We start from the raw sequence: 26,843 nt of genomic DNA on the forward strand, positions 1-26,843 counted from the left end.
TTCATATTTTTTCCTGTGTGTTCACTATTTACTTTTAATGCAGCTTCCATTTGAATTGGAGAATTTCTACTGGAAATGAAAACATTATTTATTTGGCAAATAAACATATATTATACATAATAGGCGTTTTGACCCTAAATTAAATAAATAATCGACTTTTTTTTTACACAGTCCTATATATGCAAAAGCTCTACTGAAACACTAAAGTCATTTTTTAGAAACTGTTTGCTATGAATAGTTTAAAATTCATAAAGAGTTTGAGCATGCCTTTCAATTCATCACTGAACAGTATTATCTGTTTCAACTGTGAACTGCCTTAGATATTAATGCTTATTCATGGCCAGTGATCAATTGTGACTGAAGAGAAGATGGGAGAAAGGATGACTCACATGGCCAAAGCGCCACAGTAGGGGTTCTGAGGCACCAGCGAGGGACTTGATTTGATGATTTGTTCCTACACATGCAAGCTACATATGTGCAAGTGGAACATATGCTCTGAAGCATCTGGTGCTACATGCTGAAATACACCATTTTATATAGTCCAACCACACACTAATACACATGTTCAACCACTGAGCTCACACTACAAACATAATCATCACATCTGACTTCAGTATCATTGATCGACGGGCATTTCTCTTTTGCTGTACTCCATCTCTCCTCTTCGTTGATCACAGACAGATCAAAGTAAATCATGGTTTGCCTTTGGGTTTTATTGCAACTACAGTGCTAACGTGTCTAACAAATAATGGAAGCATATACCCCACTTTGTATGAAAATCATTACACACTTTTCTCCGTTGAGATGTTAAGCAATCTCAAGCAGCTTGTATTTGTGGTTTCTGATGCTGTACAAAACTTGTTGTCTAAAAAAAAAAAAAAAAAAAAAAAAAAAAAAAAGGAACAAGGATTGGAGCTCTGATGCACAAAATACAAATAAGCATAGACTCTCAAATACAAACAAACAAACAAACAAAAGCCAAATAAATTATTAAAATTATACTATGAGCAATTTTACTAAAACTATATTATAAACACTGAGCACATAAATGAATCTTTCCATGTAGAGCAGTAGTTACATTTCAAAAGTGCAGGACTATCAACTACATACTGCCGATTGTAACAGTCAAAAAAGACATTTTTGCAAAATCATGTTGAAATAATTGATCATGACTGCCCTCGATTTAATATTTTAGGAAGTTATACATTTAAAATGAGGATCCAAAAGAGATTCTACAAGTCTCTACATGGTTTTAATTCTTCCAGCATCCAGCAAGTCCACATCTGTGACCAAGTGAGCAAGAAACCACAGAAGGAGCCTATGAGGGAATAATTATGAAGAAGTGTGCCCTTCATGCGTGCACTCTGCACTCAGTTACGCTTTGAGTCAGCCGCCGAATGCCTCATGCTCTCAGCCTTTAGCATCAGATACTTCTCTCCTCCTCCTCCTCTGTCATTTTCCATCTCTCTCTGTCTCTCTACTCCTTCACGCCGCTCTACTCCAGAGGCCCAACCAAGAGCCAAACACTGGACACACTTCATAGAAATCAGCCTCTGAAAATGGCTTTTGCTCTATTCTTTCAGTCTCTCATTACCTCTCAGAGGAAAAAAAAAGGGGGGGGGGGGGCAGAAAGAGTACAAAAGGAAAACGTAACAAAAAAGAAAAAGAAGACAGATAGAATAAAAGAATAAACAGAAGTAAAAGAGAACAGAGCAAGAAAGAGATGGCAACCAAAGCTCAGTGGAGGTTAAAAGGCTGTGAGCCAGAAGCACTTTTATTTTGAGAATGGCCATAAAGAAACTGCACACACAGCTACAGCTCAGACATATCATTCACAAGTACCCATGACCAACATGCAATTTGTTTTAAGAATTGAATACCACAAAAAACGTCAAACTTGAGAACCGCACTAAAAAACCTGCGTGTAGCATTTCTCACATTGCTTCACAAAATCAGTCTGTATGTAGGTCTTAGTACTGAGCAAGGTTTTGTCTGTACTTGTATAAGTGTGGCCTGACAAGATCAAGAAAAATGTAAAGGTTGGGGTCGGTAAGTTTACTGAGTCGCAGTAATGTTCATTCATTTTCTGTAACCGCTTATCCAGTACCCCCCATGGTGGGTCCAGAGCCTACTTGGAATCGCTGGACTCCAGGCGCGAACACACCCTGTACGTGGTGCCAGTCCTTCACAGGGTGGCACATACTCACACATTCACTCACAAGCACAAAGCTATGGAGACTTCTTGAATAGCCAATCCACCTACCAATGCGTACCTCGTACCACAGTGTCCCCTTGATCAGTGATGAAGGACTGGAACATGACCAAGACAAATTGTGCAACTACACATGAGCTTCTCTCTCTGACTCCATATCTACAAAGTGAACTAACAAGGGGTGTGTTTAACAGAGGGGACAGTGCATCAACACCGTGCAAAACTGATGGTTCTGATCCAGTTGCACCATCCCACTAACAGCCACTAACACACCTCCCTGATGTTATGCAGTTTACTAAAAGAGTATATTTTTTTTTCATTTTTGTAATCTCAGTGTATGGTAGAGAGTCAAGCCAGAATTCCATATGCGATATTAGCCCTAGTTCTGCCAATTACGTCAGAACTTGTTATTTGTACTTTGTTTGCAAAAGCTCATTGTGCAGCACAATGTGGCAAGTATATAATACTTGATATATGTGTTATCTGCGAGCTGTGTCGCCTTTCAGAGTCTGATTGCCTGTATTGGATGGGCGTTGCTTTCTCTTCATTTGTATTTGTTTGTTTATCAGATGGAGATGGTTTGCTTACCTCGTCAGGCGCTGTGGTTGAGGGCGCTCCCCAAACTTCCTGTAACAAGAGGGTAGGATAGAGAGAGAGAGAGAGAGAGAGAGAATTAACATGAGCATGAGAAACTCTTACTAACATCTAACCACACAACTAGCATTTTGCAAGTGCATGCACACAAAACACCTGAGAAACCACCAGAACACTATAAATTGTAGAGCATAAACAAACAAAACACACACACACACAAAAACACACACAAATATTTCTTAGTAACTGAAAAATCTTGCACTCAAACATTCCTTGCTGGGAATGACAAGCACACATACACAGCTGCAGCTGCTGTAGTGACCTTGGGACTGTTTGGTCACATGACTGTGTGTACAAACACTAACAGGTGGCTCTGACCGCTCTTTCTTCCCATCATTCTTCAGGAGCACTGCTTACCTAACCTTGCTCACCACATCCAGGCGCCCCAATCAGAGCCTGGTAAACAATTCCCAATTAGGCATTACAAGGCGGCCAATTCCACATTTCTATTTGGTAATCTAGCAAAAGTCACAAATGTATACCCTGCATTAGAATTAGCTTAGTATTTCTGAGAGACATGGGGTTTTAATATGCATCTAAAGCTTTGTGACTGGTGTATGTGAGAATTCCAAAACAAACTAGGCTCCTGTCTCTTTATTAACATACTAAAATCTACCATATATTTTAAAGTGTTTCCATTGTGTCTCAAACATACACACACAGGGTTATTAGATGAGCATTATGGAGGTCATATACCTGTGTCCACATTAGCATAGAGAAATTCAGATTGTCTGTCTGCGGTATGTCATGTAAATATTCATAAACAACATTCTGTATTCAGTGATTCTGTTAAGTGCATCTTCCAAACACTAGGTTGTTCAGACAAGCTCTGCAGAGGACACGGAAAGCCCCAACAGACTGACTCAACCTTCCATTGCATGACAGCATTATTTCATGATGGTAAACTTTTACCCAGATGAGACTGAATTTATTTCTGAATGTGTGACTAAATCGGCGTACCACAAATTGTCAAAGTACAGTAATTTGTAAGAAACCAACTGGTTTTCTTCTAAGGCTTCAACATCTAAGGGGGAAGATATCTGGTGTAAGCTTGGTCATATCCTAACCATATCACTCACGACATCATGTACATGAACGCATCGTGCCATGTGCTTGCAGTATGAGCTCAGTAACCTTTGACAGGCCAAGTACTTGTGCTGAGCTTGTGGTAGTTTCACAAAGCTAACAGAGTTCATATTAAACAGTGGGCCATCCTTTGAAACTCATGTTACATTCTGCAACTGAACTTCACAGGTTGGTTCTGAGATCAGACGGCTGGAAATGTAGACCCATGTCGGTTAAAGAAAGAAATTCAAAGTACAAAATTCTGTCTGAGATTTTCTTTCAAACAAGGGACAAAATAACACTATTTAATGTTATTATGAAAATGGTTCGTTATAAATGGACTGCCTTGTTTTCTTAATTTAAAAAATTATTTAAAAAATTATACTATCCAGATCCAGACACTTTGCTTTTTAAACTATTTACAGACACAAGGGGTTCATAAACACGTTTGTTGGGTGTGGAGCACACAAAGAGCCTGGAGACCTGGCAAAGGGCGAGGAAATATCCTCAGAATATTATAAAAGGTGTTTTGTTTTTTTTATTAAAATCATGAACGTCACCTTTAACTGTGGAAAAATCCCCAAAATTGAATATAAAAACTAAAACCCAATCCCATGGCAACAATGATGATTTATTTTTTCCCAATAGGATAACCCCATAACACATTTAAAACAGAGTTTCACACTCCTGAGGCTCCTGCTACATTCACAGCAAACCTGACTGTGTTAGAAGGCAGTCTGGAGAGGGGAGCTGGCTAGGGATGGTTTAAAATAGAAGAGGAGAGAAAATCAATGGCTGGGTCTTGGTGCTGCAGCTTTCCTGTGCCCTAGGGAGAGAGTGTTGGATCTTGGAGGCAGAGTCATGCTGGCCCGACCATGACCCAAAAGCGACCTACAGCCAAAAGCACCACCAGCAACCAATGTCAACCATGCGATGCCAGCTATATTGTTAAAAGCTGTGTATGCTTTTGATATGTGAGAATTTTTCATTTTGGGCACTCACCATATTGATCTTACACATGAAGTAACCTGCAGGTTATGATGCAATTAGCACCTTGGATTTAGCCCTGGTTGGACATCTGTTACATATTCTCTTATAAGCTGCCACCTCAACTAGATTAGCTATTCGGAAACTGTGTTTCCAAGGATAATAAATATGGCGTCACATCAATGTCAAAAGTAGAGGGTGAAAAAACACCAGGTGGAAAATATAAATCTGCAGGTTTTGCATGTGTAAATAGCCCTCTCCCTAGCGCAAATGTGAAACTTGCTACCACCGAGAGAGGAATCGTCGCCTCCTATTTTCCATTTTCCCCATTTCAAAATGAAACTTCAATGACCAAGGTATATGTCCTCCATGTTCGTTTTCCTGTAGAAGGCTTCTCCTAGTATGAGGGCTATTATGAGGCGGGCAGTTACAGAACCAGGAGACATCACCCAATTGAATTCACTAAGAGAAAGGGCCTGACCCCATCCAAAAAAAACCTCTGAAACACCCTCCCATTTCAAAACACAGTCGCGGAAAATCCTCTCAAGCACAGAAAGAGGCTGAGGGGAAAGAGCTTGGCACACTTGGGAAACTTTAAAAGACAAGGTTTGAAAACATTTGAGAGCAAGATTATGATCAGTGTGCACACAATTGTGATCTGTGCTCTCAAGGTTCACAAGAGTGTCATTTACACACGCAAAATATTAGAACTTACAGGTTTATATATTTCCACATGTTGACATTGATGTGATGCCATAAATAAGATTCTAAAACCCTTTATTGGAATAAAACAGCTAAATCAGAACATCTTCTTTGTTCCCCACCTAATTGTTTCACTAATTGTCCATTCCTCACCTCTACTTAAAGGTGGACTTCGTTGTTCTACAATTACAACCCCCAGCCTATGTACTGCTCCACATACTCTGTTAGCCCTCTATCACCCTGTTCTTCAAAGGACAGGACCCCCACAATTTACCACAGGTTTTATTTGGATGGTCAGCACTGCAGTGACTGATATAATGATGGCACGTTAGTGTGTATTGCACTGGTATGATTGGCTGAAACACAGCACTGCTAGACTTAAAATAGTCCACCAACCATAAATATCCAGCCAAGAGTGTCCTGTGGGTGATGACCTATGACCAATGATGAAGGACTAAAAGATGACTTCAAATGTGTAGCAGCAGATGTGCTAATGTCACTGACGTTACGTCTACAAGGAGGACCATCAAGCACAACGTGTTTTAAAATCTCCAGCCACATGTCAAATTGCTCAGTGTCATGTCAGCGCTGAGAATGATACATCACACAAATATAAAAAAAAAAAAACTATTAACAAGAAAATAAATTATTAACATTAAAATAGATGTAAGAATTAAGTGTAAGCTGCACACACTTATGCAATTAAATACTAAGATTTTTATTTTATAATATATATGACTTCTATAATGTAATAATATATTTGTATAACTTTATACACTGCCAACTCCCATATAATAACTAAATTCATCTAAAATATTTTCAAATTAAAGGGGTTCTGTTAACAAAACTACAGACATCCTGATGGTCATGATGAGTTTTAAACGAGAAGGACCAGCACTGTGAAGCAAAAGAGGATCAGGCACATGTGGAGGAGAAAGGAGAAAGATAAGAGGAACAAAGAGGTGATTACAGAGGAGGAAAAACCAGGGAGAAAGAGAGGCGAATGAAGCCAAACTAAGGGGGATAGAGCTATAGAGATGAAATCAGAGAAAAGAAGAAAGAGAAAGATTAAGAGAGTGAGAGTGAGACTGAGAGAGAGAGACAGAAAGAGAGAGAGAGAGAGAGAGAGAGAGACAGAGAGAGTGCAAGTAGAATAATTATAGAGCTAGAGATCAATAAGGTTCCCACAGTGAAACGCTGATGTTTGAGTGGATAATGGATTCCAGCCTGTTCCTGCTGCTGCTGTAAAGCCCTCGTTCAGAGCTCTATCTGAGGAGACACCACTTGCCATCAAACTTCCTCTAAACCAAAATCTCTACAATATCAGCCACAACCAGCACTGCACGTGTCATTGTGAGACCACAGCTCACTTTTTAGAGTCAGTATAAGAAATAACATTTAAGGTGCACTAAACATCTATGAGCACAGAAATGATTAACTTTACATCACTCTTTATCAGGAAACAGGATTTTCACCATCACTGATGCTGTCACATTAAAGGCCTCATTTATGAATTCCAATTTTTTGCTCATATCGGATTTGTACCTTTATAGTTCCCATCCATAAATGTAAGTGCCCTGTATTTGTCTGTAATGTAAAGAACCTGTTCCAGAAACGACATGCAAGTGATCATTGACACGCTAATGCAGCTCCATTCCAGTCCCTAAACCTGTGTAGTGGAAGATGCAAGTCTTCAATAAAAGCTTCTAAGTAATATGCATTAAGTCTAACACAAATGCTTTATATTCAGCTTCCGTCTGCATCGTTCCTTGTCTATAATTCAGAGGATTATTTTGTGCAGAAGCTGTAGTCATCATGACCCGAGCAGTGCACTATGTAGGAAGACGTAAGCTGTTTGCAACACAGCTTGTATGTCACTGCTGGTGCTGGGTGATAATGACTGTGCTAAACACATGTGTACAGTTAGAAAGACACATGAAATCTAATCTGACTTTTCACATTCATGTGGAAAGCCCACAAATCGGATTCCTATCCAATCTAGGACCCCAAGCGAAAGTGAGAAAATATCGGATTTGACACACAGACCAGATAAAATCTGATGTGTCACGAGGCAAAAAATTCTGATTAAAATCAAATCAACCTAGCACTTGCCTAACAAAAAAAAGCCTTTTGGCAACGTGTAATCGAAAGATTACCAGATAGTGTGGAAATTAATGGGAGCAAAAATACAAAATAGCACTCTTAATTAGTCTTCCTTTCATCCTAATAAGTAAATATAGGGTCCCAGCACTTCCCAGTCATTCGTTTTTCCTTCTTGTGGCTGTCAGTTTAATTTAATTGAATGTAAGTGAACAATTAAAAGGTAAATAAATCACTAAGCTGTCCAGAGTTAACGAGGTTATTTACGTTCAGATGTATGTTCTCAAAAAAATTAAAGAGGCTAAATGTGATATTCAATATTTAAAACTGCAGGATGATCGATTAAAACAAGAGCAAAATGGCAAGCAAAATATGGGCACTAGCAAAAGAAACAGAGATCATAAACCACATCTCATCTCACTATCCACTAAACTCCATGTCTGGGTTGCAGTGGCAAAAGGGGAGAAAAGAAGCCAAAGCATCTGTTCACTGCAGCTTTCCTAAGGTCCCATGCGGCATCCTTAAGGTAAATTCTGGGTATGCGCTGTAACCTCCAGCCAGTTGGCCGTGCCTTGTATATGTGCAGCAGGAGGCACCTTCGTGTACTTCAACCACCTCAACTGGCTCCTGTATACATATTACTACTCTCTATGGCTCAGCTTCCTCTTCACCACCACAGTCCAGTAAAAATACTGCATCTAAAATACTGCAGCCACCACACATACAAGAATCAATCTCACAATCCCTTTTTCCAATAACTTCAACAAGTCCTTGAATATCTGAACTCTCCCTCTTGGGGCAGGTTCTCACCCTCTACCAGGACGGAGCACGAGCTTTTTTCCACAACTTTCACTTAAGAGTTGTACTGTTGTTAACACATCGAGTACCATGTCATGTCATTAACATTATTGGCACAATGGGTGATGGTAATTACATGTCAATTTACATATAGGGAACACGTATATATTAACTTTTTACTCTCCTGCAAATTCTGGAGAAAGTATTCTACATTTACTTTGCAGCAAGTTGAAGCAAGTTAGTCTTAGCTTCTTTTCACAAGCAGTCATTCCCCTCCCATCTTCTGTCTTTCTAACTCTCCCACTCTCTCTGACACACACAAACACACACACACACAGAAAGGTGCTGATCATAAAGAGAAAAAAGTGAAAAGATGGCAGCTGGAGCCATTTCCTGTTTGCTCAGTGAGGTCATATGTTGAGCCTGTCCTTCTCCATCTCTACTTGTCTCAGTTCAACACAAGCCGTGACTGTGCTCCAGGGAAGGTTTCACAAACATCATGGAGGAAGCAGCCTGAGCACAGTGTTGTGTGAATAATTTCTCCAAGAATGCCACCTCTCAGGAGAGAATGCCAGCGAGAGTAATAATCCTCTGCCTATCTATGCTTTACTGACTGAAGAACAAGCCTCTCTCTCTCTCTCTCTCTCTCTCTCTCTATGAACACTTCAGTTGTCATGAATGTAATACAAGAAAGGTTGAAGAGGAAAGTGAAAAAAACAAAGCATTTGAGGCTACAGATAAATGGCAGCAGACTATATTTCCTCCCCATGAGCACTTCTGAGGAGAGCTCAATAGAGGAAAGGGAAGTTCTGTCAGAATTGTCTTTAATCTGTTTTTCTGCGTATTATCCATTTTTGCTTCCTTCCTTTTGTTTTTGCTCCCACTCTATCCCTTACTAACATGGGAGAAACCCTCCAGCCTCTCAGGGGAACTGAAACGTAGTCTGTTCAATCAAGGACAGATCAACGAATATTTTATATATTTGTATTTTAAATATTTTAGTTCTGAATAGGTGCCCTATTCTGTGTCTGGATTAAAACATTACTTCGCTGTGAATTGGTGAAACTAAAATTTTATTTGAAAATAATTTCAAATTTTCAAATTCAAATTTCAGATATATTAATATAATTTAAAAATATTATACTACTGAATAAACAAAAAGAATATCCTACCATTTGTACATTATCATCTCTGTGAGCTGAATGAATGTGATGATCTCACAGGGACATATTCAGCCCCACAGTAAAAAAGAGGATATCTAACCTGAGGTCATTAAACTGGCACAGATCTTAGAGTGGTTATGGCTGTTGACTAGCTGAGTGTCTATATTAAGTGATAATAGGGGAAACACTCTCCCTTTTCCAAAGGGAAGTAAGAATGATGTAATGATTTCACAAGCCAAAGCTCTGGCCGGATGAGCATTTCCTACACCAATTCGCATCAGTCCTCAAAGGAATCGTTTGATTTGACGATAAACTGCTGAATAATATGGGGCGGATATTGAACGGGTGAAAAAAAAATATTTTTAAGAAGGAAATCTGAATGAAACATACAAATAATTTTTGTTATTTTTTATTTGTCAACAGATCCACTCATTTTCATAGGCTGGTTCCAAGGATTTGTCCACACGTACTTTGTTAGTTTTTTAAACTTTTTGACATTTTAGATCACAGAAAACTAACATTACCTACTCTCTGCCAAAAGCCTCTATTTTGCCTATTGCTGGTGATTGGAACATCACAATGATAGTGAAGCTACTAGTGTCCAGAGATTACAGAGTTGCTTGAGTTCAAAATACATAAGTTACTAAACAAAATCAGCAGTAAATGCGAACACAAATGTAGTAAAGACAGAATGCAAAAATAATGTAATTGCAACACAGTTATTAAGCACACGGGACTGCCTAAATGAGTTCACAAAAGAACAGTATGTGAATGTGATGGGTTAATAACAACTCAGGGTATTAATACCTCAGCAGAACATTTAAAAAAAATGAACACAGTCCTAATTAATTTACCCCCACAACCAAGTTCAGACCTGAGGTATGACTCACTAGCTCGGATGCTTTTTATATTTTTGTGAGCAAGTCTCAGCTCAGCCAGATTGAGAATCAAGTAGAAGCTACATCATCACACCCATAGTTGCAGACTTTATCAGCAACACTGTCAAATGCTGTCAAACTGCTGTCTAAGAAATTAACTATTCCTGTGCAAAAACAGACCAATTCATTATTATGGGGACAGAGGCTGCGTTGGTGCAACCTTCAAAAGACAGTAGCTGACTATAACGCTATTGCTGCAGTTTTTCATGCAAGCTGGGTACATTTATATCGTTTTTCCATCAAATAAATTTTAAACCTTAATTTCTGAAGACTTCCTTGTGGGTCGAGGTTGCAACAGTGTGATCAAAGAAGCCCAGGCATCTTATAAGTTGTGTGAACCACCTTAACTGGCTCTACTCAGCTCCACTCCTCTGCCAGCCTTTCCCAGCAGAACCTCACTATATGTTTGGGCCTACCAGGTCTGTCTTGCAGTTTTGTCAGTGTTTTGAAAAGGAGAACCCATATTCAAACCTAAGATTCTACAGGGACAACACATATTTTTATGACCCTACTTTGATAAATGTTTTTGATTTTGAGACTCTGGCCTATTTTATATATTTCATAAAGACCATACTTCACAGAGTGACAACAGCAAACCTTTTCAAGTGAAACAGCATCTAAAACACAAAGGGGGCCAGCTCAGAGAGTTACATTTACAGTTAGGAAATCATAATAAACTGGATTTTTCAGTTTGGTTCTGTCCTAAAAACCACTAAAATAAATCAGGTTTGATAAAGGGGAAAACCAATGGCCAGAGTCTCTTCAACTAATTGTGTTCAGGGGACCAAAAAACAGACAATACCTACCCCTAATACTTTTTTTTTGTCCATTTTATCTGACACATTGCTAACAAAAAAAAGGGAACTGAGAATCCTTGACCAACTGAAATGGCCAAGTTGAGGAACGTGTTAAATTCACAACAAGAAGCACACACCCATACCATAAAACGCTTCAGCAAACTTAAACACAAGACTTGATTTTAAAAGTGACACTTTGACGCCACACACAGACACAGTTCTGAGAAATGCTAAAACAGAAGGATCCAGTAAAGGATGTTTTCAGTGTTATCAAGTAATCTGATCTAGTCTGGCATTCTTTGCCATTCCATTACTCCATGCTGTAGAAATCCTGCTTTGAAAATGATCAGGTTAAATTTCAAATACACAGCAATGTTCTGACGTTTTCTGAATTTACTTGTGGCCAGTGTAAAATGTAAAATTGCAGTAAAGACTGCTCTAGGTAATTTGAATGCCATTCCTCCAAAAAACCCCACTGTAGGGCTGGAGAGTAATTCAATATAAAATGTTCAATAACAATGATATGATTTTCAATATTTCAAAATATATTATTTACAGCATCTGACACTAACTGTCGGTCATTACAGGGTGCTGCCATCAGTTCATATTTTTATTGTTCATATCGATATTGAAATTACATTGTATTGACCGAAATAAAAAAAATATATATTGTGACAGAGGTTTTGTCCATATTGTCCAGCTCTACATCACTGCTATATTCAGAGTCATGAAAAATCATATATATAGTCTGTAAAATGGTCTTGTTCCAAAAGCATTATAATGTCAAGTTAGAGCAGGGTTACCTACCTCATAACAACCTCCTCAATCTAACATCCCTTGTCACCATGCTCTGTGATATCCTTTTGCTTTCATTCATGTTGATGACAAACAGCTACCCTGTGTTCTTCATGAGTCAGAGGTGAGCATTATATATGTGAAAGAAAAGACATCTGCAGTCTCTCTTACAGGTCTTCACATCTTTCAACACCGCTATTACTAAAAAGTCACTGCATATCACCCAGGGGCTTGAGTCAGTGACAATATAAGAAACAGAGAGCGGTGGATTAGAAGTAGGGGTAGCATTTCAGAGCCTTGGGGCCTTTTTACTGCCTAAACAACTGTGATAACTTACTGTATGATTCGGAGAATTAATGTATAGTTATAGGGTAAAGAGAAAAGGTCACTGAGGCAAAGAAAAGTAGCATGTCTTTGTATATGTGAGCACGTTAGTGTGTAGACATTAAACATAAGTGGGCAAACAGAAGCGTGGTGGACTGTATTAATTTAGAAGTACTTGCTGCCTGTCAGACACCTTCAGGGAGAAAGTTACATTTCTAAAAGCTACCTGCTATTACTACTTTACAATTGTGGCATTTTAAGAAATAAAATTTTTCTGGTGTCATTTAACAACAACAACAACCAACCAACTAAACAAACAATAAATAAATAAATAAATAAAAATTAATAAAAAAAAAAAAAAAAATCTTTAAGCTTTTGCATTATAAAGCACATCACATGCCATGGTGATCATTATTAAGCCAGATTAAGTGCTGTCGCTATGAATAATAATTATAATCATGTAATTTACCATTAATGTTAAATGTCATAATAGTTTTAATGAAAAAAAAATACTGAAGTGATCTTCAATAACACACATTTTTTAAAAATTCAAAGTAGTTGGCAAGATAAACTAACTAGAATTTCAAGTAATCAAGTTTAACTCAATAGTCCTGACAGCCTGTAGAACTAAGTATAAAGAAAGACCAGTTTGCTCCTGCTGTACTTTCTCGGCTGTCACTCTAGGATAACACTGAGGACCTTAACTTCAACAGTGTTCAAAGCACAGCATGCACGCTTGAAAAGGTAAAATGAACCACTTCCATGTAAGCCATGTAGTGAAATGTAGCAGGGAAAATGTGGAAATGTGGTTTGGCCTTCACAGTGACAACGTTTGCCAGTCTAGGATCCAACCATCACAGTGCTGAGGGTGAGCAATCCATTTAAACATGTCCTCCTGCCAACCTTAAGGGAAACCTGGATTACACCAATGGGAGAACCAAACTCCAAAGTACAATCTGCATAAGAGAAAGCTTTGCTAGCTTATCGCCAGCATCTATTCCAAAGCCAAAAAATAGCTGACAAGCACTTTTCGGAATTGAATTAGCTACTTGTTGAATTAGATTGGATTGCTCTGTGTCATCTGGATCTAATGCATTCTTATCTTGGCCTGTCTAAAATACCGTTGAAAGACACGGTCTGCAGGTGGACTGATTTGTTCAATAGATGCTGTGATTGGACCCAGTGTCTAAAAAAAACAGTAGCACTACTGCGTCTGATCAACTCATACGCGCATATATAACTCTTAAAGGGAGCAAGTGGTTTAGCAAATCAAGCTTTTTCTATTATTAGGTATATATTTCCATCCATGTTAGACCATTACTACCACCTTAAATATACATGAATAAATGATGGTGAATAATGTTAAACACAGTCTACTATTTTGGGAAGCAAAGGGCCAACTGAGACATGGCACTTTATTTTAAATTGTGCCCTTAAATGCCCCCCACCACTGTAGCAATGGCATAAGGGTGGAGCACACTGGAAAAGGGATAGGCTTGGGTGGTTCTGTTTTGCTTGTTAGGCTGGGTCAACTTGGGCCGCCCAAGCTAGGCACATATGGTTGGGCTCATAGCACCAGCTCCTTGCTTGTCAAGAGGATATTTTAATGACAGGGAAGTAGGAGTAAAGTCTTTGCCTTTCCCTCACTCTGACCACTTCCAACATCAAGCATGGCACATAGAAGCTCCATATGGGCCTTTCTGGAGAGCAGTTTTGTTGTTGGCTGCTAGCCTAAAACAATCATGCATGCATATGCACACACTCATCTCATTGTATATGCTTTCAGTCTGACCTAGACACACTATAACAAAAAAGACAAAAGTTCCTTTCGGTTGTTTCGCACAGTGACCAGAGACTTGTTTGCCTCATGCGCTAGCAAAAAAAAACTGCAAAATATATGAATACAGTAATGCCTCACTACTTCGCGGTTCATCTTTTGCGGATTCGCTACTTCGCAGGTTTTTTCAAGGGAGCTTTTTTACTATTTACATGTATTAGACTAGGCCTGTACATGACAAAATATATCATTTACAAGTATTTCTTACGTACAGTACATGTATTGTTCATGTCCACATTCGAGTGAAATTTACTTACGCTAAATCACAGCTTAGGAATTACTCTATTAAAGAAACTGGTAGGATATCACATGTAGTTCCAGAATGACTGTTTAATGCAATATCTTTCCTCTACTTCGCGGAAATTCGTTTTTCACGGGTGGTCTTGGAACGCATCCCCCGAGAGAAACGAGGGATCACTGTACTTTTGGTTTTGGGATGTTATGTACACGCACCTTAAGTGTACACTGGAGTCACTTCAGCTGCCATCTTGTGCAGACTTTCAGAAAATGAGTCAGTTTAGGCACAGAGATAATGAGGTACAATATTAGAACATGATTTCTAGAATACCAATGTAAGTATTATATCAACTTTAATGCAGTGCTTAAAGAGAGACGATCTGGACCGGATAAGACTGGCTTGTTTAAATTTAATATGATGGATCTAATTTCTCATGATATATGCCTGCTGCACAAAAAAGGATCATTCGCTTTCCCAGGCCATCAAATATGAACAATCACGTTCCAAGGTCAATTCTGTCTAATTAATATTACACACGATTTATGTTTTTCAGGCTTTGTACAATTCTCACAAAGACTCTACTCTCAGTAGCACATCAAGTGCAATTCAGTAACACCCTGAAGTGAGAATCTTCCATTCCTTTCAGAATTATTATTACCGTATACCAAAAGGGCAACCCTATTATTCTTGCTGATATATCAGTCAAAATTATTTTTGAGGCCTCTTTTTTGAGGTCTTATTGTGTCTAAAATCAACTATAAAAAACGTATTTAGTTATACAATAAGTTTGATGCTGATGGCAGATTTGTATTTTGAAAGTTTATATCTTAAAAGTGCCATATTTGAGATATATTTATATAGCATTAAATGACTCATTTCAGTGTAAAGATGTCATGGAATTAATTGAGAATGATGTCACAATGCTCTGTTTTGCTGTTCTCTGGGCCTTGTTTTCACCCTTGGGATGGCAGATAGTCCCACCCTGTAAATTCTGGGCCCTCCCCAAGTGTGTTTTGCTCTCCCCAACAAGAACAGCATTGCCCACAAAGCTTTCTCTACGAAAAGTGGCGGATTCCACTACCAAACATTCTTGACAAAACAACAACTCACATGTTTCTCCACTGAGAAAAAAAAAGTGTTCTTCCACAAAAACACCCTCTAATACAGAATAAGTCAAGGCAAAAATCAACACCAGATTGACTTTTCTGATATGGAGAACACTAATTAAATGCTCCTATAAGACTCTGAACTCACAGTTATTCTCCTATAAGCGCTCTCCTAAGTCAGTGCCTCCTCTCCCCGCTAGTGTGGTGCGATGGCTCATTGGGAAATACTGCTTTGGGTTTCCATGGCTGAGCAGCTGCATCCAAGATTCCCAAAAACACACTCCTATACCTTGTGGAAAGCCTTCCCTGAAGAGCTAAAGATGTTATAGCTGCAAAGTGTGGGCTGACGTCATATTAAACCAATGGATTAAGAATGGGATGTCACTCACGTTTATAGGAGTGTAAAGGCAGACAGACAATTACTTTTGGCAGTATAGTGTATGTACATGAAGATCAAGTAATAATCTCCCAAATCAATAAAGTGCTGCTCACAGCATCAGCTCTTACCTTGGAGAACGAATATAGCATCTTTGGTTGGATGAAACTATGGGCATTTAGAGTAACTTTTTTTGAAAGATTTAACATAAAAAAGGGTGATCAGATGACAAATGCATAAACAAAAATTTTGTCCACATTAAAATGAAAAATTCTATAGCAAGTAGTACCCTGCTCTGCTTAACGTCACAAAAATGAGTCCTTCAGAGCATGAATATAAGTTGACAACATTTATTAAAAAAAAAAAAATAAATAAAAAAAAAAAAAAAAAAAAGATATTCAACAGTGTTGAAAGTATGACAGTAAGCTGAATACTAAAAATTTAGCACATTTTTAACAGTGTGCGGAAACACCATATACACTCAATGAGGCGGGCCGTCACAGAACCAGGAGACACTAGCCAATAGCATTCACTAAGAGAAATGGCCCTGACCCCACACGAGCTGTCTAAAATCCACTCATTTCTAAAGCAGTGCAGAAAATCCTCTCAGCAGAAAGAGTGCAGAAAGGGGCTGAAGGAAAAGAACTTGGTGCATGAGGGAAACTTACAAAACATTTTCATTCACTCATTCATCCAGTTCAGGGTCACTGTGTGTAGGCTCCCTACATGGAATCACTGGGCGCCAGGTAGGAACACACCTTGGAGAGGGTGCCAGTTCTTTGCAGGGTGACACACTCACACCTTCACTCAAACCAACCAACATGCTTTTTTGGGTCTTGGGAGAAAATCGAAGCATCCACATATACACCGGAGAACACGCCAAGTTCCTCACAGATCACTCAGTCACTCAGAGCAGGGCATGAACGCACAACTCCAGGACCCTGGAGCCATGTGAAAGTGACACTAATACCGTTCGAGAATGAAAAAAGACAGTGTTAGTGTGAGATTATGATCCGTGTATGTGTAATTCCTCTCTCTGTGCATGAGAGGGATATTTACACATGTGAAATATTAACACTTAAAGGCTTATATTTCCCCCTTGATGTTTTTGCACCCTCTACTTTTGACATGACTTTTGATGTGACGCCATATCTGTCCCTTAAAAATGAAACAGGTATTATCTTTTCTTAAAGGCTAAGCACCACTTAATGAACCTCAATGAATATTTCACGGTATCTTAGTTACTGACATATATAAGTATGAATTAAAATGAAAATAGCATGCTTAATTTGCTTTAAAACTGACAATTTCATTAAATTGACGGAAAAACCCGAGCTTGCTATGGAAATTCTTGAGCGCCACCGTGACGTCAGTGGTGGATACCAGCTGAACAACGCTGTGGTAAAACACCGTTATGACTGACTTGAACATGCGAATTTTCTAGTGCTGGGTCTTCAGATTCCGATGATATTCCGACACTATAAACCTCCGTAATGCAACTAGCATACGAAGCCTAGTATAATCTGAGCCACCGAGTTTAGCAAGTCAAGCTAATGTTAACTAACACCAACTAAAACAGGCGAAGTGAGTGTACCTACCCTGTTTACCTCCATGTTACAGAGGCTCTTGAACACCTTTCGTTGGTGTCCTTACATGCCCATATTGTTGGAAAAGCGCCAGTGAAATGAGCACTACACATAACGGAGTGAGCGAACGGTCCTTTCCAAAGTGCCTGTTTAAAGTTGACAAATCTAGTCCATTTTCTGGATATCTGGGGATCTTTGGGCCATTTGTGCACAGATGTCCCACTGTACATTGAATTATTGCAGCCACAATCAACACACCTTTTCGTCATTTTGCATTAAATTAAGTGCAACTTCTAGAGTTGTTGTCCACCATCTACGTCACAGGCAAGATGCCTATTACAGTTTCCCAACACCGTTTGGGGGGGGGGGGGCAACGGTCTTTTAAATCTTATTCCTTGAACTAGTAAGAAATAACATGTTTTCTGACTATCAATAAACACAAGTTAGGAACTCAGATTCCACTGATTTTATAATTATTATTTTTTTTATTATATATTTATTTATTATATATAAATAAATAATTTTGTATTTATTTGGTTGACACTTTCATATAGCTGGTGCTTAGCCTTTAAGGAAGTCTTCAGGGGAGCACTGCAACGAGTGTCTTAGGTCAGATGGAGGCACTCTATGTACAAACTTTCCTCTTAGAAAATTACTCTAGGGTCCTGTACCCCCGTAGTGACCCATCTTCTCTCTTTCTTTAGCTGAAGTGAAATGATGACTCATACATAGTAGAGGAAAACACAAAACAGCAAAGTGTGAGAGGTCAGGAATTGCGTGGACACTGTCAACTCAATCATGTTAGGTCCACAGGACTTCCAAATTCTAAATGTGTCATTGGTCACCTTCAGTTTCTTCAAACCACATATAAGCTCCAGTTCATATCAGCTGAAAACAGCACACAGCGCAAACTGAAGGCCTTCAAAAGCTCAGAAAGGAAAGAGTTTTCCAATGACACAATATGAGGGGGGAAGAAGAAAGTAGTCAGACATCTCAGAAATCTCCCCTGACCTTCAGCCCACTTGTGATCCTATACAGGGGAAGAGAAGTGGAAGGGAGATGCGAGAGACAGAAGGTGTTAGTAATGCACTGTCTGTGTCATATCTGTGCTGACATCTGGTTTCTACGTGCTCTTGCATTGAGACAAGAGAAAAGAAAAAAAAACACTGAAGACTGCTTTCATTTCTGCTCCCCTTTCACCTTTACACTCACTGGCTTATTCTCCTCTGTTCAATCCCTCTTATGATGATACACCGGAAGGGGGGAAAACCCTGTCTGTCTGTCTGTCTGTCTGTCTTTCAGTCTGATGTCTCTTAATCCACCTCTCTGTCTGACTTCATCACAGGCCCACTTGAAACTGTGGCACCTGTCTAATCTCAATACTAAGAAACTGGCTGATAACTAGCAAACCTTTAATAAAGACTGGAATCCATCAAAGAATAAGCCATATTAATACATGATACACATTGATATTTGAGCACACATATCAACAAATATTTTTTTTGATCAGAGATTAAATTTATTTCTTGCTGGAATACTGTCCTATTTGGTCCTAAACTGTCCATGTGAGGTCAAGCCTAAGAGTAGAGCCTTAGGCTAGAAGAGTCCATAACAATGGTCTCAAATTGTGAAGTGAAATCCATATTCTGCATCTTGCTGTTGAAAGAAAAACATGTTTCTCCAAAACATAAAGACGTTCAAAAGGGGGGGAGGGGTCAACGTTTAAAAACATATTCTTAATAATTATGGAGCATTGATATTGGTCCATTCATCATGAAAATTTCACACAGTGTGAAGGACAGCTGCTGTGTTCAAATGATGCATTAAATAAATATAGAGATACACATTTTTCCTTAGAGATTGACAATATGTCAGATAAAGGTGCTGGTCAGAGCCGTCCTAAATTCACTCCACTCTTATCTGTTTTTAATTTAAGTCAAACCAAGACTAAAGGGTGTCTGAAGACTACATTTCCTCTGTTATTGTAAGAGATGAAACATGGGGTACCTGTTAAGGAACTTTAATTTCTCATTATGCTGTGTAGCTCCATTGTTTGGGTTACTGTTCTGGTTATTTTTGTGTTCAACAATCTAGGTTTCAGACACATGTCCCATTAAAAAGAGGTAAAATGACCAACATGAAAATAGCTTACTTCCTCAAAAAAAAATAAATAAATAAATAACACAGTGGGACAACACTTTTCAATGTAGAACAATTAGTTACTTTGAAGAAATGACTTCTGATTCTGTCTGGCCACGTTGACAAATGTGTTATTACCAGTAACAGTACATTTGTAACAGGTAAAGAAGTTCAGCATCTAAGGCATGTAAGCAATGTGACTAATGAAATAAGTCAAATGAAGAAGAATGGATTCATCCTGTGTAAAATGTAATAAAACCAAGTCAAATCTTTTCACCACAGATGTGTTGAGTGAGGAATAAAATATAGTTACTACTGGACACATACTAATATGTGCTACATATTAACTGTTATGTTTCAAAATGTACAAATTTTACACCACAGATATCACAGTGTATAAATTAACACATTCAGCTACATTCAGCAGTTGTTTTTTTGGGATGTTGTATTAAAGGCCTTACAAAATCTACCACTAAAATTTTTCTCTTTGCTCTGCCTATGCATATTAAAAGCTGCTCAGATTGTCACAACAAGAAACCGTGTCTGTGTTTCCAGTTACTATGCGAATTCATATAAACAGCTATGCGAAAGAAAAAACAGTGAAACCCTCCGCCCCCTGAGAGCACATGCTGTCAGTCAGATTCACTCCACAACACCAAGGCCCTTGTTGTCTGCCAAAACAAACAATTCATCAACGAGGGGCCATTTTCCTGTCCCCTAGAATCACAGAATGAGCATGTTCTTTGTCATGTTTTTTTTTTCTCAACTATTTTCTCTGAGGGAGATTCATCCTATGAGATTCTGATGTACATTAATCTCACTGACGGTTTATTTCATTTGATAATAAGTGAATCCAAATGTTAATAATTTAACATAAGGGAACATGTATAGGGATATGTTCCTTACATATCAGGGAAAACAAAGAAAAAAATTGCCAGAAATTACTTTAAATAACTAAGAAGCTAAAAAAGGTTCTAATTAAGATAATATGTTTTCTGAATTAAACATCCTGGTTGATAAGGAAAATAAATAACTGTTGACACTGAAGAAACCTGGTTCCCTTGACTGTGCTGTAATCATAACCAACAGACTTGTGTGAAAATGAGAAAACTCTGATATAAAAGGGCATGGCAAACAATGTTCTTCTCACAAGATAACTTTTTCTCCTCCTGCATAAGACATGCCAAGATAAATACAGTGGATGGATTAGGATTTCTGTCTAGTTGCCCCAACATTTCATAAAATTTTACCACCTATTTATCTCTCATCTTAATTCTGTTTTTGGATCCAAGTGATACTGACAATCTTCTCCCCACCCCAACATAAAGCAGAGAACTTTTTAACATACCAAGCTCACATAAATAAATAAGCTATCTCTAGCTTTCTTGGTGTTAGGAACCTGAACGTTTAATAGGGCAGAGAAGAGATGGGTCAGTTGAGATTTTGTCAAACATCAATACATCTGTCAAACCCTCCATCAAACTGAAGCAGGCCTTTCCCAGTACTGTTTTCACAGTTGAAGTCAAACTGACAGACATTCTCTTGAACTATTAAGCTTACTACTGTTCTTGCTCAAAGTATGCACACATGCTCAAGTTGACAAATGCAATTTTGATGTGGCAAGAGACCAAAATTTATGCTGAGTGTCAAGGTCAAACTAAGGGCCCAACAAAGATAAATCGTGAAGAAATTCACTATTTCATTTTGTAAAGTTTCAGATGTCACCCATCAAACAATGCTTAAAATTGGTTTCAATTGGATTACTCTTCAAGTAAACTGGGGCAATGCCTCGTATTTCTAAATTCTTCACTTTTCAGAAGAACAAATAACATAATTATTAAATATGTCATTATGTCTTTCCCAATTCTGACAAAAACACAGAAACTTTGAGCACTGGATGATACTGATATCAGCCCATTATTTCACCCAGATTTGTTTCAAACGAAACACTTAATTAAAAGTGGGCTATTACTATCAAACTACTCAAACATTTATTAAATAACATGAAAACAGCTAACCACAAGGCATCACATTGAAGTAAGTGTCTGCTACTTAAGGTATAATTCCTACAGGACGGGAAGGGATAGTTTTTCTAGTTCCTTTGAATTTTCTGAAAATACATTCTGTTGTTATTTATTTCTGACTGCATACTGGCATATCCATCTTATAATTGTCATGCAATGTAACAACAAGCTAAATAAAAGTGAGAATGTATGCTTTTTATCTGAGTCTGATCTGCCTTATAGCTGATGCAATTTGCAGCTATATTTCAGCAAGCGGCTGGCTTCCTTTTTTTATTTTGTCACTAGGACTATCAACAACCTTGTGACCTCTCAAAAATAAGTGTTGTGGTGAGAAGCAAATTTGTCAATGGAATGCTAAACCATTAACCTTTAATAGCAAACCTCTCCTCAGGTAACTGCATGAAGGGAGGGAAAGGAAACGTAGGGTCAGATTGGCACACATACCAGCCTTTAAACTCTACACCATCTCTCTCTTTAGTCTGCTTGCTGATTCCACATCTGCTCTGGTCTCCTTTTCTCTTTAGTCTTCTTTTCTCTCTCTCTCTCTCTCGCTTTCAGTCTCTCAGACCTTCACCTTGATAATAGGCATTAGGGAAGGGTAGAGGCCCCAAGGGAGCGTTTCTCTTTTAACACAGTTCACCTCTTTTTTGCAGGGGCAGATCTTTGTCATAAACACACACATGCACTGTCCCTTGCAGGCAGCCTTTATCATTAACGTTCTACAAGTTAGAAGGGGTTGGTGTGTTTTTTGGGGGGTTTTTTTTCAGTGAACAACAAGAGAAAACAAAAATGAAAAAGAAAACAAGCTGTGACACAATAACTCAAATCTCATTCCCTTAGGGCATATCGTGTTGGAACAGGTGATTAATGTGCTCATCATTTCAGGTGATTCAGAGATTACTGCCCAAACACAGATGGTTTTTCAGCCCTAGTTACGTCTTTTGTAAGAAAAACTGTAAGTTGGAAAGAATAAAACTTAACTACATCTTATTTTTCTGAGAAAAAGGAATACACTTGCAGTGGTGTGCTAAGTTTGTTAGCTTACATCAATCAATCAAACAACCAATTTTTATGTTTATATAGCACCTTTCAAACTAAATAAATTTATTTTCAAGGTGCTTGACAATTTAATCAGAATAAAAGCATACTTTAAATATAAACAATAAAAGATGAAAAGAAAATATAATACAAATAGTAAAGTAAAATTATAAAAAATATTAATAAAGCAAGTATGTCAATAAAATGTGTGACATAATTCATAACATGCCTACATTTGTCTTACTGTGTAAAGTGAAGCCAATCGTATTGATTATTTAATAAACAGAGACAGGTTTGTGCTGTTTTTGCATCTTGTTAAAATAAATGGGTGAAATTGAGCCAGATACTTTTAATCAATGTCTGAGAATGATGTGGCTTTCACTCATATTTTCGAAGATGATATTGTACTACAGTGTTAATCTCAGCTCTCCTTTTTTTAAATCCAGTATAAATTACCAAATGTTACAAGCTAATAATGAGGAAATACATAAAAAAGCTGCTAGTGTTCTCAGGATTTTGGACTCTTTTTGGTAATGCTTGTATTATGACTGGGCAATTAATCGAAAACTAATCGAAATCAGAACTTCGAATAGACATAATCTTTTCTATATGTCCACACTGTGTGTTGAGGTACTGTCCTTTTAAAACCATGCTACCAATTTGTAGTTACATGATTCTGCTTCTATCTACCACATGGAAGCATCCTAAACTCTGAGGCCGACTGAGCGACTCAAGCAGCTAGTAACATACAAACAAAAACGCATCTGTGGTTTGGACATGTTGTGTTTTGACTATAATTAAGATGACATTGAACAAAAAGATGACAAATGTAAGTGCAGAGAAAAAACTATTTCAGCGACCAAAGCACAATCACACACCAAATATAAACAGTGCTCAAAAAACAAGAGAGGAACAAGCTCCCAGCAACATTAGAAAAATGCCCCAGCTTTAATACTGGATTATATTTACAGTACAAGCCTCATCACTGAATTTTGATTATTAAAAATAAAAAAACAAAATAAATGTTCATTAATTGTAATCGTGATAAAGTGTACAATTATTTGTGATATTGAATTTTGCTCATATCGCCCAGCACTAGCTTGTATCATGAGAAGCAGAAATTACAGCTTTAGCAAGTTACACCCATATGGGTGACTTACTGCTTAAAAAGGGAGAATGTTTTTCCGATGCTTCTGGCTTTATTTATGCGCATGCAATAAGATGGGTAGTCCTCATAAGTTTTTAAAAAATCAAAGAATGAAAAGAAGCAGGATTGAGTCATGATTATGGCCCAACATTTCTCCCATGGGTATTCTAAAACCAGTAAAACAGTTGGGGGACTACTGACCCCCACTCAAGACCACAAGCTCAACTGCAAAAGGGCAGCAGGGCAGCCTTCATTCAAACCACCAGCCGTTGACACGGCAGTACCATCTTCCATGCTAATGAAGTCCCCTTATGGTACTTTAATTATACTGATGCTTTTTTTCCCCTTCCTTCCTACCCAAAAATCACTAACAGACCCCATCTCCCCTCCTCCCAGTTGGAGGAGAACCGCACTGCTTGATAAAATCAGACGGACAGGTGGCCATTCAGCCAGTTGTTGGGTTCTCTAATGACAAAACAGGCAGTTCAGTTCTGCTGGAAACCCCCCAAATGTACAGACAGCTAGACCCCTCTATCGATCTTTAGACACAAATCCACTGCCCATCAACCGCTCAATGGCTAACAGGATAAGGGCAGGGAAATAATCTTAAAATTTACAGCCTACAGTTTGAAGAGATGTAACTGCACAGAAATTAGTTAGAAATGCTATTTTATTACATTTAATTACTAATTCCTTAAACAGAAATGGTTACACAGCTGCATTTATGGTGGTCTACAGGGCTGTAACAATGGATTATGATGCTGCAATATCAAGATAATTGCATCTTAGCGATGTGATAATACACTGTGAGGAATTAAAAGAACCTTTATCATGGAAGTAATAATGTACTGCATTACTGTAAACCTGAATTTCAAAAACAGATATTCCAAGTGAAAAACTGCTCAGTGTGGAGTTAAAAAGACTGAAAATGTATGTGAAATTTTCTTTTGGAATGACTGACTGTATCTGTGGTGTCCATAAAACTGTGGTCTATAAATACTGTGAACATCTGGTTCACTGTATTTAAGAAAAGTGGAGACACTTCCTTGGTTTCAGGAGCAGATTTCAAAACAGAATCTCAGACATTTGCAGTGAACGGAGACTTGCGTGTCTTAATGAACAAAAACACCGACCTAGAGTCGACCGCATTTTTCTCACATATTACAGAGAGTACGTGTGGTCAGTAAAATGTTAGAAAAATTATGTTCCGGGTCGTTGTTTAACTCTTTAAGCCACGTTGTGTTTCTTGTTTGTTTGTTTTTCTCTCCTGACAGTGGTCATAAACTGGGAGGAAAAATAAAAAGATGAACAACACTTTAAGCTTAGCTTGGAGGCTCTGTCCCTGAACAGCAGAGTACCAATAATATCTGGGAGAGATTGTGGTTATATGTCGCTTTCATAGTTCAGTGAGTCACCATAAGCCTATCCCATGTTAATCTTTTGTGCATCGTCTCTGTTTGTCAGCAGTGGAGCTTTAATGTCCTCACATGCACTCGCCATTAAATAATCATCGGTCTGCAGTGGCGAGGGCGACGGGGGCTAACGTTAACTTGGTAAACAACCTTCACCCAACACAGGAGCACATGTACACCCACCACAAAAATAATCTCTCTCCTCTATACCACAGTCGTCAGATATTTAACGGTTTAGCTGACCCTCGAGAGCCAGACAAAAACCAAAAGGATGAAAACATAGGCAGCCAGTCGCCAAAAAGCGAAGCAGTTCTAGGAATACCCACAAGAGACGAGGCTCCCCCAAACAAAAGCCGCGGCGAGCTACTGAATCATTTCAACACCAACGGTCCCGGCCAGCAATTCTCTTAACATTACACGTATCTTTAACTTACACTGTGCTGTGGTGTTGCTATGTATTTTCAAATATATGTTTTATTATGTTCGTGTTGATCACGGGAAACACAAAAGCAAATAAGCTAAAGTTTGCTTCTTTTCCGAATTTTCCGCTCCACCTTAAGTAGTGCAGCAATGACTGACCACTCACTGTAACCCCTGTACCTCTTAAGGTGGAAAGAAAAATTTGGAAAAGGAGCTGGTGAATAGGAAGACAGTGTACAGACGAGCGCTGTTAGTTGGCTGGCCCTCGGCTCCCCGTTCAGGCGTACCCTACTGAGATGGGTTCAACAGAAAAAAACCCACAACATAGCAACAGTCACCACTGTAACTACAGAGTAGCTCATCAAATAAACACACACACACGCAATAATCACACACAGCGCCCTCTGACCGGCAGAGCAACACTACAGAGTGAGCTGGAAGTGACTGAGCTCGACAGAGCAGTCAATGAAACCCAGCGGCACTTACGAAGTGAGAGACCTGGGCGAGCAGCGCAGCGGCTGAATCTCAGACTTACCCTGTCACAACAGGCGCCATCTTCCACAAACTCTCACTAAACTCCAACACTCGCGAGATCCTTCTTCTCCAGATCCGAGCAGCTCCACGACTAGACAACCCGGGCAGACTGGAGAGCGAGGGCGAGGGAGAGCCGAGGAAGAGAGACAGAGAGAGGGGGTGGGGAAGGTGGTGTTACTGTTGGTGGTGCTGGTGGTGGTGCTGAGGGAGGGGGAGGGGCCCAGAGAGAGTGAGTGAGAGAGAGAGAGAGAGAGAAAGGAGCAGACAGCCACAACAACAGGCGTGGGAAACTTCTCACATCTCGCGAGAGTCGGAAAACTCTCACCATTGAACAAAGTGGAGCCGCTCGCCAAACCTCGCGAGAGCGGCGTTGAGTTCACCGCATGCTTGTCTTTACGCGGCGGTGAAGCTGTTCCCACACAGCCTCTGTGTGTTTGGCTCGTAACTGCTG

The 26,843-nt window shown here is 38.8% G+C and overlaps 1 protein-coding gene across 1 annotated transcript in view; it reads right to left on the reverse strand.

Moving 5' to 3' along the window:
- rbpjb (recombination signal binding protein for immunoglobulin kappa J region b) overlaps positions 1–26,520 on the reverse strand; it is a 44,148-nt gene extending 17,628 nt beyond the window's left edge. The window contains exons 1-2 of the mRNA XM_066681447.1: positions 26,394–26,520; positions 2,801–2,839 (exon numbers count right to left, since the gene is read on the reverse strand). Coding sequence (XP_066537544.1) covers positions 2,801–2,839; positions 26,394–26,413 — 59 coding nt within the window. The 5' untranslated portion in view covers positions 26,414–26,520. The remainder of the gene's footprint in view (positions 1–2,800; positions 2,840–26,393) is intronic.
- Positions 26,521–26,843: the final 323 nt, after the last annotated feature.

Source organism: Hoplias malabaricus, chromosome 9 (genome assembly GCF_029633855.1).
Source record: "Hoplias malabaricus isolate fHopMal1 chromosome 9, fHopMal1.hap1, whole genome shotgun sequence".
Lineage (NCBI taxonomy): Eukaryota > Metazoa > Chordata > Actinopteri > Characiformes > Erythrinidae > Hoplias > Hoplias malabaricus.